The 20770-nt window shown below is 34.8% G+C and overlaps 1 protein-coding gene across 4 annotated transcripts in view; it reads right to left on the bottom strand.

The window, feature by feature from the left end:
• LOC138320612 (probable G-protein coupled receptor 139) overlaps window positions 1-20509 on the bottom strand; it is a 33258-nt gene extending 12749 nt beyond the window's left edge. For 2 of the 4 annotated variants that reach the window (XR_011208220.1, XR_011208219.1), the window contains exons 1-2: window positions 20444-20509; window positions 2236-4214 (exon numbers count right to left, since the gene is read on the bottom strand). Coding sequence is in view for 1 of the 4 variants with exons in the window: in XM_069263711.1 (XP_069119812.1) it covers window positions 2928-4193 (1266 nt within the window). In the remaining 3 variants the exon portion in view is untranslated. Of the gene's footprint in view, window positions 1-15; window positions 4215-20443 lie in introns of those variants that run through there. The other 2 variants (XR_011208221.1, XM_069263711.1) reach the window with 2 other exon arrangements.
• Between the last annotated feature and the right edge of the window lie 261 nt (window positions 20510-20770).

Raw genomic sequence — 20770 nt, 5'->3', positions numbered from 1 at the left:
GAAATAGGAAGGAATCCTGAATATATGCAATATCTATTATTATTATTTTTGAGAATACATTGTATATGTGTATAAGATATAATCATCAACTTAGTACAATTTCAACAGGAAACTGTTTTTAAGTAATTAGACATATCAAAGAAACACAATTTAACAAGGATGAATAGGCGATTGAGTGTCGTAGATCGTGAGTTTGAACCCCGGATAGGACACGAGTAATTATCAATAAATTATCATCCTTTGTTAAATTGTGTTTCTTTGATATGTATTTAAGATATATGTATTTAAAGTTATATTTCAATTTTCTGAACGATAATACGAAAAAGAAACAAAAAATGTTTCAGGAAAATATGTCCAGTAGGTTCGGAATACTACTATATTTTTGTCGCCAAATACTACCTGTTTTCTAAAGTGTATATAGCAGTTACAAAAGCGCTTAATTGACCAGATTTGAGTCCTTTTTGACATTGACATGCAAATGAAGGTTGTAGTATACAGTGTATATGAAACAAAAAGGACATGTGAAGGCAGCATTTAAATCGTTAAAAAATGTTCATAATATATACTTTTGGGAACTTTGAAAATGAAACGCGTAGACTGGCTTTTAGAAGAAAAAAGTTTAACCGCTGCATTTAGAGCATAACATGCAAATTGTTGGAAAAAGGCAAAGAATCATTTTAACTAATTCTTCTCAGATGTCATTATAACATCGAATACATTATATGTTGTATCAATTGCAATGCCTTCATATATGGATATATATATGGAAAATGTACATACGTAATATAATTTGTAATCGCCATTTGCATGCCAAGGTAAACAAGACTTAGTGTGTATGCTTTTGTAAAGTAAAATCCTGTCAAAAAAGTGGTAGTACTTGCTATAGACGCTGGTAAACATAATGATATGGTTATTTGACGACAGAAATATATTCCAGACCAGCTGTTTTTGTCTTGAATTTACATTTTTATTTGCATATTTTGTTTCCTAAACGTACAAGTTATACAACACATTAAGAACAAACAGTAACACTTAGGTTAGCCATAATAATGTTCAACCGTTATGCTCAAGTCAACCAAAGAAGTCATATATAAGGATGTAAAATATCACGACGGGGGATACCTGAATATTAGAATACCTGAGAACATGTAGAGGTCGATATGTATACATATTAGTGCTTCGCAAGCAAAGCTGACGGAAAATTTAGAGCCAATAAAAAAACATGCAATATTTTATTATTTTTTTCTTAAGGCCAACTACCTTTCTTAAAACAAAACAAAAATAAAGTTTCTTAAAAACAATAATAACATAAGATGCATATTAATGGCCTTAGATCAGATTACAACACCAAACAAGAGCATGATTAATTCCCTTCGTAATCCATGTCAACATCATTTCGCTGTTTTGCCGTTAGCCGCAGTGATAGTCAACTAGCGCGCGGTAATTAGGACGACGACGGGACATATTATAAAAATAGCATTCGATTTATTTCAATTTAATTATTCGGAAAGTGTTGGTAGTGTAGTATTAATGGTAAGCTAATAATTTTGCACTCTTCAAAATTATAAATCTCGTTTTCCGTTCCAATTCTAAAAAATTAAAAGCCGTTTTGGAAGGTAGTGGGCCTTTAAGAAGCTTTGCAGTTCATAAATTTTAAAACTACTAAGTCGGGAATTTTAAAACTAATTAATTAATCAAGATATGATTGTAGCCTTTCAAAGATCATGGCCACATGCTATGGTAAACTTAATTTTTATCCTTTAAAGCATGGCTTCCTTTTCAAGTATTGGGTCGGTGACCGGGCAGCTATTATTAATAGCATGGCGTCTGCTGAAAAGCAGACATTTTACACAATTTGCATTTTTCCCAATTTTATTTACCCCATCGACTGAAAAGAGAAGAGCTGATTAAGTATTTATGAACTATAATCTCGAAATTCTTACGTTTAGAATCTCCTATTTTTCCTCACATTTCTAGAGCGAACATCATCCAACAACTAAGACTTGAATCTACAGAATTATTGCTATCATACATAACAATATATACAACGTACATTGGTTTTACACCGATTTGCATCATTAACAACATTCAAGAGATTAATTGTGAAATTACGTGTATATTTACATTGACAGGTACATAGTATATTATTAATATAAATTTTAACAATTACACACTATATAAAAAGTATGTTGTACTTCGTTTAAATTGTTGGTCGGGTGTTTCACATATATATACCTCTCCGTTCACTACACCGTATGGGTCCGCCTCCAAAGTATGTCTCCATCCCCATTCATAACTCCACCTCCGAAGGTATGATCCATCTCCCGAGGTATGATTCCGCCTCCCAAGGTATGACTCCGCCTCCCGAGGTATGATTCCGTCTCCCAAGGTATGACTCCGCCTCCCAAGGTATGACACAACCTTCCATACATTCTCCCGCCTCCCATTTATAGCTCCACCTTCAATATATTGGTTTGTCACACATAACACATCTCTTTATTGAGTTATCTCGGACTTCTCCAAACCAATTAAAGATAACAGAATGAATTCCAATCGAACATGCTCATATTGTTTATCATATGGCTGTACGTCCGAAAAACTGAATATTATCCAAATGTTTAAGCCGAACACAATTTACGAGCTAACCATATAAGAACTTATGTCTCGGGTCTCTTGATTTCACATATATAAATATACATACATGATACAGATAAGAAATGTCATTTGTCTTAATTAATACGACTAAGATTTATCAAACAATAATGATGTTTTATTTATGCTTCGTGTCAAAGCCAGCAATGCTGTGTCACTACGTTTTATGGTATTTACAATGAATTGTCAGTATTAAGCTTGTAAAACATAAATATACCATCTTGAATGAGTATCTGTGAGCTTCATGTTTTGATAAACAATCAATGAGGTAACCTTTACAGGTATTCGTTTTCTGTAAGCCTTCCTTTATCGTTTTTCGATTCACTGATATTGTTTACTGTCGGTACCACCGTGTCCATTCTTTTGACGCCTGGTGACGCTATTCTTTCAGAGGGCCTCCGGCCATGTCCATTTGCCATCTCTGTGGCGGACATCCGAGTGGACGCTATATGAGATATCGTTGTCCCAAACCGTCGACTGATCTTTTTCCGACGACAAATGCAAATTATGGCATGGAATTTGGCTCTGAACTTCTTTCCACTGAGGAAATATAGATAAAAGTTGATAGCATGATTAAAATCTGACAGGACAAACACAAGCTGGTAGAATAGGAAGTAGCGAGCATATTCGTGCAGCGTTTCAGTGTAATTCCAATAGTTTTGGAAAATAAAAAAGACGCAATTAGGCATCGTAAGAATGACAAACACCAGTGAGACTGTCACCAGCATGATGGTGATCTGCTGTTGTTGTTTCATCTTCTCTGTCATACGAGTTTTATCAATCTTACTGACGACTCCACGATGTCCGCGCTTAATGCCCACGATGATGAGGATGTTGAAGATAACGAGGATAATGAATGGAATGAGACTATAAGCGGCACCATCTATCCAATACCACAACTTTGTCATGAAGAACTCGAAATCTGACTGGAATTGGCAGTCCCATGAGTAATAGTCGTCCCACACTTCGAGTGTGGACCAGAAGAAGTGAAGGTTGAGAGCCAACAGTGGCACGGCGATAATCCCCATTACCATGGCCGCACGAGACCGAGTACACAGCTCAGAAACCTTCAGGGGAAACCAGATCGCCAAGAAACGCTCAATTGTCATGGCAACTAGAATCCAGTTGGAATAATGCATGAAGAATGTCCCAAAGAAAAACATGACTTTGCAGCCACTATGACCCATTTGCACATTGTGCAAGGTCAACTGGAGGTAAAGAATTTTCAAAATAAGGTTCACAATATCAGCAATCGCCAGAACAACCATATACATAGAAGATGACGTCAGTGGTCGCATATTGCATATCGTCACTACAGCAGCTAGGTTGCCTGGTAACCCTATTGCAACGATGACATAAAGGTAATATTTGTTAATATACAGTGCTGCCCAATATTCTCCGTAGTCGTATACAGTAAGGGCCGAATTAGAACCGGAAGTGGTCGTCATGTTTGAACCGGAAGTCATATTGTCAAAGAATATGGCAGGCGATTCACTTGAGTTAGTCATAGTGGCGTTGAAAGTATCAGTTGAGGAATTCATCCTGTTTGTATAACCATTTATCTGAAAATAAATAAAGAAAAAACCATTTAGGTTTGGTGCTTTACTTTGATTACGTTGAAATCGTTAGATACTGAAGATTCGTTTTGAACAAAGCAAAATTAGTCCGAATTTTCTGACGGTATTGCGATAAAAACAGATTTTTCCTTATGTTTAATATGCTATTCAATATAATTCATACACCACCGGCCGCATTAGCAATTTGATTACATATTTGAAACCATAGAAAACAAACGTTATAAATACGTATCAAATGTTCAAGATGATGTTCCATGTATATTAAGGTTTCAAATATTAAATCTATCATCATTTTATAATTTGACCGTTATAATGATAAATTATTATCTTACTATGCTGATTTTAGTACCAATGCAAAAAGATTCCAATAATTCTGCAATATTTCCTGATAACCGCTTTGAGAACAACTCTATATGGAGCTCAGTGTACAAACACAACATAAAGAATATAAAGTTTTACGATATGTTTAAATTTTATCTGACAATATAAAAAAGTTAAAGTAGTTTATGTTCAAAATTTAATCGCCTTGATGAACACAATTTATACAATTCTAACGCTCTGCCTGCAGATAAGGCAATTAACCTGCGCCTGGACGATGAACATTATGACTTCTACATTCTAACATAACACAAGTTTTTTATGGTTATGCCCTCCTCCAAGTGCAGGATGGACCAGAGACCTTATAAGTGGTAATGGTTGCTGCTTTTTCTAAACGTTTACTGTTCAGCTTTATCGAAATAGAGCGACACGTTTGTTATTGTCAGTAAAATGGATATGTAACTGGATTTGATATATATACTTCTGCTTGTCTTCGACAGCGTTCTCCAATGACAAAGCAATACAAAATGGTTAAAGTTTTCCTATTCAGTAGTGGAAATACAAATCTAAGCCAGTCGAAAGACACACAGATCATCCTCAAAATAAGCTTAACTGGTGAGAATATGAAGGGCAAACTAAGCCCAAACCAGTGTGATACTACAACTCAATGATGACGGGACATAAAAATATAACTAAAGTGATACTTACATAGTCTGCACTTCGATTTCAGTCTTTAACATAACACTACAATGACCCACAGAAAACGTTTACATATAACTTTTAATCTACCTCATTAGTAATATCCAGTATGAAAAAGTGACAATTCCTACCCAGCCCACACAGCAGAGATACATATGCCATTTTTCGTATATTTGTTGTTGTGTTTTATGCAGATGAGCAGACCAGATCAATACTGAACGTACTGTAGACACAAAGAGAGCGTTCGGATATAAGCTGCAGTATGATTCACTTTTATTACTGCATCACACGCTTTGTAACCGTCTTATTAGCTTGCTAAAGTCAATACAGCACATACAGTGCTTACTTTACACTTGTGTTGATGTTAATTCTTTCTTATAGGATGATAGCGTGGGTGGTAGAAGAAAAAATGGATTCAGGATCTAAATTCAGAGTATAACAACTTAACAAGAGATTAAGTTCTACAACAACTACTATAATGTCCTAGATATTCCTTGAAATAATTAGAAATCAAATAAATGATAAGAAGTCAAATCCTAGTAGTTAACATACAGGTGTCCCCTGCCTTTCGGATACTGTGTCCTGGCCCAAGGATCATGAAATAGTCTTAGACTGAAGGTTTTGCTTAGCCAATCAAAACTGAAGTACGTTTTCATTACGTCATGGGCCAATTCTAAACTTAAGACTATTTGTGACTTGTGACTTCAAAATCATGATCCTTGGGCCTGATGTTCCGATATCGAAGGAGCAATAGGCGCTAAAGTGAGTCCGTTGTGTAATATATAATTAAACTCTTGTTGTGTAACTTCAAATTATGTATTATAATACAAGACGTTGCTGGATATGGAATTAACAGGGGATGAACTATCAGGTCTGGGATGAACAATACAGTAGGAATGCATACCATTCAGGATAATTTTGGTTAGTATGTAGTGGAAAAGTTTACGCTGTATGCATATACAATGTACTGATACCTTGTGTTGAAAACTGGTATCATAATTTGATGTATGTAGGGCATAAATGGATGATCTCCATAGAGAAGCTTTTGGGAACATCAGGTTAACGATTTGAATGCTAATGATGAAATATATAGTCATTCACGATAATCTGGTATGATGCCTCATTATTCTCAAACATGAAGCAAATATATTGTAGTTTTCATCATTTGAATATTCATTACATTTCTATTTCGCGTAAAAAATCAAGTCGTCATACGTTTGACAATCGAAGATGTCCTTATGAATATTCACGAACTCCTATCATACATGCGTGACTCGATAAGTGGCATGTTATGTTTGACGCATGCTATACTTGTTCTTTATCAAGGTTGACCGACATCAAAGGCGTAAATGGGTATTCACCTCACCGATTGGAAAGGGACATTTAAACATTCCAGGGCATTGCAGCGTTTGAGAAGTCTAAATTCCCATGTACATTATAATGAACAGCGAAGGTAGGGCAATCCTTATACACTCATAAAACCTATCTCTAACACTACTCTTATATTCTGGCGTGTCTTATTCTGTAACCTCATACCCGGTTAACACACTTTTTAAAGGTAACGACATTGTTCTGAATATCGTATGACACTAATATAAAATTGAATGCCTTTTACTGCAGTAGCTGTGAATCAATATGTAGAACAGGTATTGTGCTAATGATATTATCAACTGTATTGTGAAAGCATTTGCCATCAACCTTGCTATTATGATGGAGAACCTATTTGATCACAAAACTGGCCCGTCCAGCCATGTCATACGGCCATGTCATAAATATTGTAAAACACATAATAAGGCTATTGTGACGTCACATGTAGTTTTGACGTCATAATCTATATATGGCGTCGAATGATCGTCTCAGTAGACGGAAACGTCACATCCGAGACGGATTTCTATTGCTTTATATAGGGATTGGATTGCGCTTTTATGTTAACCATGCTTGTATGGAGCAATTCCTCTAAGAATATATTCTATGGGGCGCGTTAGCGAATGTGATGTAATTATTCAATAAAAGTTGGTCAAAAGTGGGAGGAGACAAGCTGACTCAATTGAACAGCGAATGATGCCTCTTAATGTAAGGTAGAATTATTCATCCGCGACGACAAAAAAGTTCAATAATTTTTTTTCATCAGATCAGAACTTTAAATATATATTCAATTTTGCTAAATATTAACTTAAAGCGTATTAACATAAAGAATTTGTACTCGGCCACATGTGTGAACTCGGTGACCGTTTTTGTGCAGCGAGGCGAACCTGACGCACGCTTACATTCGGAGTTTGCCGAAGATGTCAAAATGCTGGTGTTCAAGTAGGCCTAGCTCAACGTGTTTGAGATTGTCGTCCGACTTGACGATATTATATCCTTGGGAGCCATGTGATTATATATCGCCATCAACAGACGGAACAATTTCACCTTGTGTGTTCGATTGGTACAATGTATTTGTACATGGTGATGCGTAACTGTCAACACATGAATTACATTTAGCGGTGCATGTTTTATAATACATGATTATATCCTCAAAGAACAAAGACAAGAGGGTATGTTTATAACTGACCTCTGTCACGTCTGTCCACCCCAAAGACTCGATCGTAGGACGAACACAGACACAGAGGTAATGTTTACATTTGACAGCACTGCACGTCGCCCCGGTCAGGATATTTTTGCCGTTTCTTTATACAATTGTTAATTTGAAAAAAAATGTTAGAATCATAATTATATGAATATAAAACATGTATATATTGTTTACATTTTTCCAAAATTCTATGAAAAACAACAATATACACGTAAAGTTGCGTCAAAATGTAAACAAAACAATGTGTTTCTTTAAAAAAAGTAGTCCCTTTAAGTTGCATAGAACATTTTCATACGCAAGTTCAAAGTTCAATGTTACCATGCAGTTATGGTAAACAAAATCGGCTAGTATTTGCGTATAGTGAACAAGCTTAGCAAGTGTAAATATATAGAGACGAAATCTAAAGTTGTACTTATATTTCTATAATTAAAAGTTATGTGATAAAAACATAATCTTACATGAGTGGCTATGTGATATGAAATTTATCAAAGTCGTTCAATCATTTGATATCATTCCATTCTACTTTCAGTTTCCCGTTTGATCTATGTTAAACGAGATTGGCAATATCAGGATATGAACTTCAATCTGGTCAAGCGTAGGAATATTTAACGTTTCCGCCGCGTCACTGACAATGACTACTTACGCTTATGCATAACGGTGAAATATTTAAAAAGTGGTTTAAAGTTATGCGGTCTTTGAAATCCAATAGTATTATTGTGTTGACAAAATAGCATGAATTGAAAAAATATCATCGCATAGCTCTTTCATTTGTTCGCTTGTTTCAAACCGTTTTGCGTTGAACTACAGCGCCATGACAAAAGTATTCGCGATTTTCCAAGATGGCGGACGTCATTTCATTAAGCATCGCTGACGGAAAACGTTATATAAACAACATTAAAATAATTGCACTTACCAAGTATTTTGTGAGGTGACCTTTGGACTTGATAACTGCCAACAAACGGCGAGGTATTGAATTCTGACGTATTGCAGAGTGAATGAAACCCATATATCGGAAATCGCTAGAAACAGCTGGTCTGCAGATCCGATGTTCCGGGCGTTGTTTTGCAAAGTCCTTTTGATTCTAAGCCACAAATTTTCAATAATATTAATGTCTGGTGATTGTGCAGGCCATATAATGGTTGGTATATTATTTTGCAGCTTAAATTCGTTTGTAACATGTGCCCGATGTACGGGGGCATTGTCGTCTTGGAATCTATATATTTTGTCGGCGAAATGCTAAGCGATAACAGGCCAAAGATTATCATCTAATATATTTATGTATTTCTGGGCATTTATATTTCCGTCAACTTTACAAAGAGTTCCTACACCATAATATGTGATGCATCCCCACACCAAAACAGATATCCGGCGCTGACGGGGAGGGCACATGGTAGAAAAGATTCACGGGCTGTTCTCCACACATATACACGGTGATTATCACCTATTACAACCTGACTTTCATCAGAAAATATTATAGTTTTCCAATATTGTTCCACACGAAGTCGTCTTTTTTCTAAACACCAGCTTAAACGTTTTTTACGATTTACTTCCGAAACAGCCATCTTTTTTCTGACAACTCTGCGCTTCAAATCCTTTTTATGAAGAAATCTTTGAACAGTTCGACTATTTACTGTATTTTGTACATCCAATCTTTTATTTAATTCATTAGTTATTTCCGTCAATACTTTGCCTCTGTTTGTTTTTGTGTAACGAAAAAGCCATGTTTTGTCTCTCGTTGACAACTTGGACGGCCTACCTGTTCTTGCTTTGTTTTCCAGAGTTCCACTTTCCAAATACCTTTTCCATATGGATCTAATCGTAGATTCTGGTATTCCTGTTGCCTTCACCAACTCTGAAGTTTTATGTCCGTATGACTTCATTTCTATTATAACTTTTTCATATCAGACGAAACTTCCGCCGATTTCCTCCCCATCTTTACGTGGCTTTGTTTACGTTAGTATTTTAGTAAGCTGACGTCTGTCTTTGACAAATGACGTCAGTTACGTCATCTGCGACGTCATATAAAAAAATTAGCCAAAAATATACATTTCTGTACGAGTTATACCCCTTTAATCGCCCGAAGCGCACAGCGACAGAGCCGCCATTTTAAAAAATCGCGAATACTTTTGTCATGGTGCTGTATATTCAGAAGCTGATGCTATAGCTGTTCCGTTTATTGAACTTAGTGACGTCAACACTAGCGCAAGCGGGAAATTCAAAAGATAAACTGTATGTCCAATCTGGTAACAGTTTATTGCTTAAATGCCACTCTCCTAAAGGCTCGTGGCATAACAGATTATTGAACTCGTTTGATAAATTTCATATCACATAGCCACTCATGTAAAATCCTCTTATTTAACATGACAGAGAAGCTATTCAACAAAGGGTTTTACCAAAACAATAGACCATTCGTAAACTCGTAGGAAAATCATAAACAAAATAGACAGCATATGCTACCTGGCTGTTGATACCCAAATCTGAAATCTAGGTTACCACGTTGTAAAACAAGGACACTAAACAACAGTTGTTCGACTTGCTGATTATGCTTAATATCCTATCCACAGTTAAGTCGTCATTCACAGCGTTTCCCACACGCAGGTGATTTGGGAGAATACAGTATGTTTGTTCGACGTCTTCCAATAGTAGAACTCATTTTAGAACAATTTAGGAATTTTGTCACTTGTGTGGAGAATCATCCTTTTACCTCTTGGAAGGAATAGTGTTAGATTGGGAAAAGAATTTTTCTTGGAGTAGGCCTAACTTACATTTTCTTTGAAGGGGAGACTTACATTTGAAATGATTTCTATAAAGAATGGGACCCGCGATCAGCCCCTTAACACCCTACTAGAAAAAAGAACTAAAACTATGTACTAGTGGTACTTTTATTGGTTATGGCGTTTCTTGTCCAAGGACAAATGCCAAGAACGTTTCTGATAGCATGAACGAACGTTTTGAGGCCAAAAATTAGTCAGAAAAAGGGAAAATGATAATATCCCTTTACTCGCCTTTATAAAACAAGGCTAACACTGATCCCTACTGCGCCATTCTATGTCACCATTAAATAGATGTAGGTCACCAATAAACAGATGTAGGTCACCAATAAACAGATGAAGGTCACCAATAAACAGATGTAGGTCACCAATAAACAGATGTAGGTCACCAATAAACAGATGTAGGTCACCAATAAACAGATGTAGGTCACCAATAAACAGATGTAGTTCACCAATAAACAGATGAAGGTCACCAATAAACAGATGTAGGTCACCAATAAACAGATGCGAGTCACCATAAACAGCAACTGCCCCACATGGGATTCGATTGCGACCCAGAGGTGAAGGTCTTGTGGTAATATATCGAGACATCTTAACCAGCCACCGCGGCCCCCATTATTATGCTTTTTTAACAAAGACAGTTTTTGTCTGCAGATATTGTATTTAATGAGAATTTAAAAAAACACTTCATACTCTGAAAAAGTGTAGTTCCTACTCAAACATATAAGTGTTTGAGTAGGGTATCCTTCGAATACCTTAAGGAATTCCTTACCTTAAGATTCCAATATGAAATCATTTGAAGTTAAGGAGCCTTCCTTAAAATCTATAATGTTTTTCTATGGGGATTTTTGAACATTCATGAAACTGGGTCCTGGCATGCAGAGAAAGACAACCTTAAAAGACCTTAACTGTTAATAGGACTGATGCATTACCTAACCTAACCAAATATTATGGTAACAAATTCAGGTGCCGCTATGTAGATCTCAGAAGATGAGAATAAGGGTTGTGACAACAGAAATACCGGATCTATCAAACATATTACAGCATTAAACATGAAAAGAACGAGGATGCCGACTAAATCACGTCTCTCGTGTGCATGACTATTTTGATACATGTTGATTACAAGCAAAATAGAAAATCGACATTCCTTAACCCAATCAAACATATATATATATAAACAACCACCAAAGCCCATGATATGTATTGACCGGAGATAGAATATTATCTAGATGTCCAGGAAGAGTAAGCGTTATTTAATCTGTAGACGATATCCTCCATTATACCTAGGTCAAGCTTTGGTGCACATCTCTATGTATTATACAATTTACTTAAGTGAAATAAGACTATAAAACTGATAAAAATTTTCACTGTTTCAGCAAGCAAAATTTACTAAGAAAACAAACTCAAATGACATTTAGCATATTTTTCAAATTCATCAATGTTCTCATCATTTCCCCATGGCCTTACTATCTTTTATTTTCAAATCGCCTTTAAAGTGTTTGTTATAACATCTCATAGGATTTTGTAATAACTGTTACTAGTGCGTATTGCAAAAGCAAATGGCGTTAAATGTTACTTAATGCTTTTAGAATTTACGCATGACACTCATTTTTTTTAATTTTCAGCGATTAACACCGACAAATACTTCATGAACAAATGCAATGGTGCGTCAGCAGTAGCTGGCACATTTACAACGAGAGTGACTCAAGTCACATCAGGTTTGCTTAATAATTAGCAATTCTTGTTGTAGTTGTTTTCCTTAGAGTCGATACTTGATTAAGCATGAATTCATTTCACATTTCTTCGCCATTATGGCGAAAATACATTGTTACTGTGGAGTAAACAAATATTACCTGGAGGAATTTTCAGGAGGAGTATGGCGTAGGATAGAATAGAGAAATTGGTAAAAAGCATTCTCATGTACCGATACATTCTTGATATGTCGACCAAGTACATGCGGGTGTGCCGCATAGAACGCGCCATCCGTATCACCGGAACTGTAAATGGAACTCTTCAACCTGAAGTAAAGTCTCTTGCAGTTTAACGTGTATCAAAAGATAATTCTGTGAGTTTTTCTATAAACCACCAACATGAAAGCTTTACCGAATACATTTCTGATCTGAAGATTTCGTTTATTGTCCATTTGTATCCCCCTAAATATTCCATGATTTAATATGTCAAACCAAAACTTACGTTCAGCAGTAGTAGCGAAATATACAACCACCCATCCTAGGACAAAATCTCATCGCTGTTAATGAAGAGTCGTGCAAGGGAACTAGAAAATCACGGTTGTGATAAATATATTGATTTATCTTTCTCGTGCACATCTCATACTGCTTTTGGAAGACATGTGAAAACGACTATTCTGTATGGATTTTGTATATCCCATCAAGAAGGTGAATTAGACATCTAGTATAAAACCTGGTTGTGATCAAAGGCATGTTTGTGGCATATACTCATTGTTGGGTAGATGGGTGTATAATAATTCATGTGTCTGAAGGCCAAACTATTATAGAAAATGGTAATTATACCCTGAGGTTGGCTCCCTCGCTAATTCATATAACAATCTATTTGCAGACTTTAATTTAAACACATACATGTATAATCAAATTTTATTTGTTTTCATAATAAATCCGACTTTCTGATTGGCAGACTCTTTTTTCCGAGAATGGCGCGAAACCGGACGTTATCATGACGTCACAATAGAGACGTCGACATTGCGTATTATTTTTTTTTAAATCAATCCATTGAAAAAACAATGGAATCATACGTTTAAACGTATTTCATGCTATCAAGTAGACTGAAAAATTAATAATGAGCATTTATGTAACTATTTTTTAAGAAATCCGATTGGGTTCATTTTGGTAGAAGAAAAAACAAAACAACAAAATTCGCGTACTTACGCGAAACTATCGCGTTACTACACGAAACGATCACGTTAGTACACGAAACTTTCGCGTTATTACGCGAAACTTTCGCGTTATTACGCGAAACTTTTGGCATTATGACACGAAACTTAAAGTTATATGTGCCGTATTTTTCATAGTCACGAATCAAGAAGAGCTTTTAATATGTTATTCCACTCCAAAAGTTACCAACATTTTGAGAATTACAATACTTTCAATGTATAGGTTTTAATTTTACAAGTACAAAAGAGAACTGAAAATGATTTTTGGCAGTACTGCCAAAATCATTATATTAACATCTTCAGTGTAGTGAAATGAGTACATACGGTCAGACCATGAAGCCATATTGTTGTCCACAATTTCATTGCACATTTTTACAGTATTATCACTAATTGTAAAGTGATTTCTGAAGGTATGTTTCCATCTAAACGTGTATAAAGCATAAAAAAAAAAAATTTCACAGTGCATAACCTATGTGTTCCAACTAACGTTGATAAGGCATTATATATGTTTGTCTGTCCATTTGATTGATTTTCACAGCTTTATTCATTTAAACTTATGGTTTTAAATAGATATTTGAGGAAAAAATAACATGTCCAAATTTTCGGCCAGTTACGGCACATATAACTTTAAACATTTGGCGTTATGACACGAAACTTTCGCTTAATTACGCAAAATTTTTGACGTTATTAACTTTCGCGATAAAATTCATTGTACATCATTGGATTTGTTAGGAAGTATAGATACTCATGGGAGTTATTTTAGCAACAGTATAGAAAAAAGCAAAGAGAAAATTTGCTTCTTATTAATTGTGTGTAAAATGGTAACCAGAACCTAGTCTAAAATGAACATAAAAAGTATGTGGATGCACGTGAGTACTGGAGTATATTGAGTAAATCAGCTGTAAAGCGGTATCTAAATCAATTGGACTTAACAAGATGGAAACAGTTTTCAGATTCTTAAACGATGTTTCAACATATATTTTGAGTGAACTTCAGCATTCCGGACAACGCAATTGTATAGATGACAAAGTTCTTCCTTGTCCATATTAAATGTGGCTTCCGGAAACAAAATGTAGCTTACGAGGGCTCAAACAATGTATTTATATATAGTATTTTTCGCGTAAATTTATTTTATTTTCTTCTACCAAAATAAGCCCAATTAGCTTTCGTGATTTTTTATCTTCATCGGGTTATGAAATAAATTTTGTTTGCAAACAAAATTTCTTTCATACCCCGATGAAGTCAAAAAATAGTTACATCAACGTTTAAATATATCCTAGAGGCATCGTTTTTCGCGCACCTAAAAAGTCGGGGTTTACAGATATAATAAGAAAGTCAGACTAATCGTAATCCACATACATTTATCAAATGCTGATGATCAAATTAAGGCGTTTTAAGCTGTCTCCTTAATTGTCCTATATTCATACCTAGCTGACGACAAAAACGATACATCAAAAATACCTTCCTGTTGCACACGTTATCATTTTTCGCGCACCTCACGAAACAGCATTTCTACGGTGATTCACAAATAAATGAAAGATATTGTTTGATTTTGTTGGTATTATCCATAAAAAATAGATAAATTCTGGTACAAGATAGAAAGGAAAATAACCAGGAATGTGGGAAACATATTGATATTCGTTTTTTTAACATTTTTCTACATTTAAAAAAAATCATATGGAAGGTTTTAAAAGAGTTTGTAAAGTCTGCTTTTATTTTGATTGTAAGACACTTCGTGGCTTGGATAAAAGAGAAAAAAGTATATGATGTTAAGAAATATTCATTTTGAATTATTCTAATGAATTTTACAAATGACAAAAAAAAATAATTCCATTAAAAATAAGAAACACCGTACTTTGTAGTGTTCTTAAAAATGTTATAATCGACACAATCGTCCATTTAACAGTAAAGTGACCCAAAACATTCCTGACGATGATATTTCATCAGTTATAAAGTATCTATCTTTAAACTACCACGTCCTCTTTACATAAAATGTTAACTGAAGCCTAGTAAGTTGTTATTGAGACCAACTGTGAAGTTTGGAAAAAATATGAAATAAAAAAATGAATATGTCCCATAATAAATACAAAGCGCAACAATACATTGTCCAAAAGTTTCGAAAACATCATGTAACTGATCGACTTCGCACGGGAAAAATAGAAATGTGTAGGCCTTATACGGTACGCTTCGGTAATTGTCGGTTTTGCAACAGCGAATGTTTCAAGATGACAGGTACATTTACAGGATGATATATGACCGTTCGATATCATAGGTTTATCTGCACGGAATAATGTCATAATACATATCTTTATTCTAGGTCATTGGTAAAATGTTTGAGCATTGTATAATTATGTTTCTGATAACAAGAAAAATAAACAAACAGACAGAAAAATCACGTATATTGGGTCCAAAAAATGTGATCCATATCATTGAAAGTCTGTGTGAAGAGCATGTGTGAATTTAACAATGAAATACTACTGTTTAAATGTCATCGGCATGTGTTTCCTTATTATATAGCAATGTGATAAAGATACGGTACATGGAAGATGGATGCAATACTCCATTATTTAAAAAATATCATTTTATGGTTTCAACAGTCTTTCGATAAAGGTTAATCACTCGAAATATCAACGTATCAATGTATGTAGATTGTAATGATATATAACTTCGTTACTTAATGTTTTGTTCGTAACTTGGTTTTCACGTTTTTTGGTGTAAATATTTACTATTTTTACATTATATCATTACAGTATATTATACGACTACATAACTTATTTATTCCTTTATCAATTACCACTGTAGCTAGTTCGGTAATGTCTTTAGAAACACCAATCAGCTTAGTAATCAAAATGACCGACACTCAACCACAGGTACCTGGCTCGTTTAAATAAAATACAGGTTGTAGTACATAACACATATATGTATTACAACTTGTCATTTAAAATAAGAGAGCCAGGTACCTGTGACTCAATCCTGTCCTTTAATACACATATTTGCCAGGGATTTGAATTTGAAACGACTCTCCTCGCGAATTAACGTGAAAATAACATACTTTTAAATGTATCTCTTGATAATGAACACATTTGTTTTGATAGCATTAACAAAGTTTATTTTATGGTGATCCATATATAACTAGTCCCCTCGGCAATCGTTACTTCACTTGAAATGTTATTTTGTCACTTTACTTGTTGTTCATTCCAATTATCAAGCCAATGTCGTCTACATAATGGAAATACATTTGTAATTGATTGTAGCTTCTGTTGAAACATCATAGGACAGAAAATATAGGGAAAGATGAGATAGATTTTGCCATAGTTAAATGCTAGTAGAGATCTCCTATAGAAAGAGCAATCTTTTTTCCCCATTTTCTTTTTTTAGCTATATTTTGACACCACTGCTTCGATTTTTAGTTGGGCGTTCGCCCAAGTGCAGAAGGCTCTAGGTTCTGTCGCCCGGCTAAGAATACAATTATAAATGATATCGACATTTTCTGTGTATTGTGTCTATAACGGAGGGATTCGAATAGGGTACTGTTAAACGTGCTGCTCTGTGGTGACAATATGGTCAATTGTCGGGAGACAGAGAATGAAAAAAAAAGGTTTCCGCCATCCATACGAGACACAAGAGTCTTTAATGATACATACGCATTCCCTATCTTTAAATAATTAGAAGCGGTGTTACCAATGGATATGACGTTAAGCAAGACTGAGCTATATTAATTAATGTAAATTAAAATCGTGCCTTCAGGGTTTTTATAGGACTTTTATTTTGAAATGAATCGCAAATCTATCAAAGTTACGATTGCATATTTAAGTTATATAGCTTAATGAACCCAACACCCCTATCAGATGTTGATGAACGGCCAGACAAACTGGACCAAAGCTTTAAGCTCCCTATATGATTTTAAAACATAACAAATATCTAGTTAGCTTTATATATATAATCCAAGCTTTTCATTTAAGCATTACACTATCTTCATATGGCATCTATGGTCTATATAGATGCCAGAGCTTTGCAGACAATCTTCAAAGTGCGCGCTAGCGCATTATAAGACGAATGCCTGCAATGCTCTGGCATCTATATAGACCATAGATGACATAGGAAGATAGTTTAATGCTTATATTTACATTATCGACTCATTTTAGGATCTCTGCATTAATATTGTTTAAGCTAGACCAGGAAAACCGTCTATCAACGACGATTTAATCCACAAGACGGAACAGCCATTTTGACGGTGATCAGTTGACGTCACCACGTCAACATTAGTGACGTCACAATGGTCACATTTTGGATGTCAGTTATACCGTCATATTTTTCACTTTGCCTTGGTTAGTTAATATAGTAGAAGTGACAAGCAAATGTAAATATATAGACCATAGATGCCATATGGAGATAGTTTAATGCTTACATTTACATTATCAACCCATTTTAGGGTCTCTGCATTAACATTGTTTAAGCTAGACTAGGAAAACCGTTTATCAACGACGATTTAATCCACAAGACGGAACAGCCATCTTGACGGTGATCAGTTGATGTCACCACGTCAAAATAAGTGACGTCATAATGGTTACGTTTTGGGTGTCAGCTATGCCGTCATATGCTTCACTTGTAATATAACGATGCCTTGATATGGAAATCTAATTTAAAGATTTAAGTTAAAGTAAGCTATATATATAGTATATATAATTTGATAATATGATTGACCAGTGTGAATATTCTTCATGCACATATTTCAGAAATACATATGATATGTCGTATATATGTCCCAAGGCCATAACATGACAGATTTGTCAGTTTTACATGTCCGATTAAATGTCCGTGTCTGGTCAGTTGTGACATATACATGTAATATGTAATAACCTTAATATGTCGTATCTATTCTGACAAACATGTTCACGTAGGCACATATTCACATAGGGTATAAAATGGCCTGACAGAGATAGGCAGATAGAGTCTTAGGAGAGTCTTAGAGAGTCTCAGGTCTGCACCGCTCCCTGGGGAGTACGGTCCCACGTGGGATTCAAGATGCCAGGCACGACATGATTCTGAACTGTATATTGTAAATTGTACCACACGAAATAAAACGTCGACACAAAATTCGAGTCCTTCGTCTTTCATCAACACAGCAACTTCGTGAACCTCACAGACGATGAACCAAAAATCCATATCAAGCCATACTCAATCAAACTTTTAAAACATTATACTGATGCCGTGACAATGCGACGGAATCTTGGGTTTCGCGGAAATCACCAACGGGGCTACGACGCTATACGATCATCAGTGCCACAAGAACACAGCCACCCAAACCCATTACCACAAACCACACAAAGACCAAAACAAGAGGAACCAAAACGCAGAGACCACCAACAACACCCTACTGGCCACGGCCACCATAGACCAACCAGGACGAAGACTGAAGAAAGAAGAAAGAAAATTAACTGAACTCTGTTTGAAAAATTGTGATTTTTTTTACCTTTATTAGTGTATTTTTATACATTGGAATTTAGTTTTCGGTAATGTATAGTGTTTTATTGATTTTTAAGCTAATATAATTATACATCTTTTCTTTAATTTTCATTTTCTTCTTCTAATAACAGCATATCATGAACCTTAAAAGTCATCCAGAAGTTTTTAATTGTCTTTTTTTTATTTTTTATTTTTATGTTTCTTTTAATTGATAACATCATTAATTTACATACCACTTAATATCATCAACATATGTAAATCCAAACACTACTGTTACATTGTACATGTACCCGAAAATTTATTTTAATGTGTTTTATTGAAATATTTACATTGTATGGCATAAGAATGGTGTACAGTTATGTTAATTTTGACAATATCTTTTTGCAAAATCGATTTTTTTCAAATTTTAACTAATTTGAAATCATATATGAGTATAGGGCGAATGTAATATAACGATGCCTTGATATGGAAATTTAATTTAAAGATTTTAGTTAAAGTAAGCTATATATATAGTATATAACTTGATAATTTGATTAACCAATGTGAATATATCTTCAGGCAGTTGATTCAGGAGCATCGTCTAAGAATTTAGTCAATATAGGAAGTTATTTCATATATAGGAAGTTGTTATTCAATCATTGCCTGACATCATTTTAGGGAATCGTGATCTTTACGCCATTCCTGCTTCCTGGTATCGAATATATAAGAGACTAGGGATATTGTTTAAACACACTCCATAGACAACATACACTACAGACACTCCGGACACAACACACACTACAGACACTACAGACATGACACTTCACACCAGGACACCTCTGAAGATACCAACACTAGGAAGCATGGGAATTAACTGTATGGACATGTATTTTAGTAGACGGAGAAATATTAGTGTAGTTCCCGTCAGGATGTATAGGACTAAACGGTCCTTTATCCACTATACTAAGTATGCATATGGAACCAAATAAAAACTATGCAACTAGAAGTCAAAGCCTCCATCATCATTCAACTCTACAACTACATCGACACGAACATCACGAGTCATAGGACAATAAGCTATACACATCCAGCATACACCGACACACATTTAAAGTAAAGTCATTTCATTATACACTTTGCCTTGGTCAGTTTATATAGTAGAAGTGACAAGGAAATGTAAATATTTGATCATAAAGAGCAGATAGAAACCATAGATTTTGTTAATATTTTTTTTATAAAAAAACCTGTGTGTAATGATATATTAAAAAGTACGAAATTACTTTATAATGATGAACATATTCAATAAATGTTTTACGAACATTGCATAAGTTTAAAAAAATACTACAGTACTCCGTTCCTCAAAACATATAAGAATTTGAAAATGACTTATTAAGGTAACCAGAATGATAAAGGTAGATGAATGAACCTGCTCCGTCCCATCAGTAACACCACTACCTAACTCCTATAGGGTTTACTATAAGTATTAGAAGGAGATACTTACCTGGCCCGTCCACAGCTACTTGACACCTGTTTTGAGCCGTTTACAGGAAAGTGTGAGAGATTATCGACGACAGTTAATTATAAGGCAATATGTTTATGTTACGCTGTGTTGTATAGGACAGTCGCTTGTCCAATAGTGAATTCATTACCGGCTGTAAATCGATTTAACTATACCGATTTTTGTCCAATAACCACGAGTTTTTAAACGTGAGACTTGTAATATAATATAAGGATTTTAGATTTGAAAACATGAAAGCTATATGTAATTTTGAATACTATGTATAGTGTTGGGATATGTCATATTAACCAGATAGCAATATGTAATTGT

Source organism: Argopecten irradians, chromosome 4 (assembly GCF_041381155.1).
Source record: "Argopecten irradians isolate NY chromosome 4, Ai_NY, whole genome shotgun sequence".
NCBI lineage: Eukaryota > Metazoa > Mollusca > Bivalvia > Pectinida > Pectinidae > Argopecten > Argopecten irradians.
Note: the sequence above shows the minus strand (reverse complement) of the source record. Positions and strands in the feature narration are given on the sequence as shown.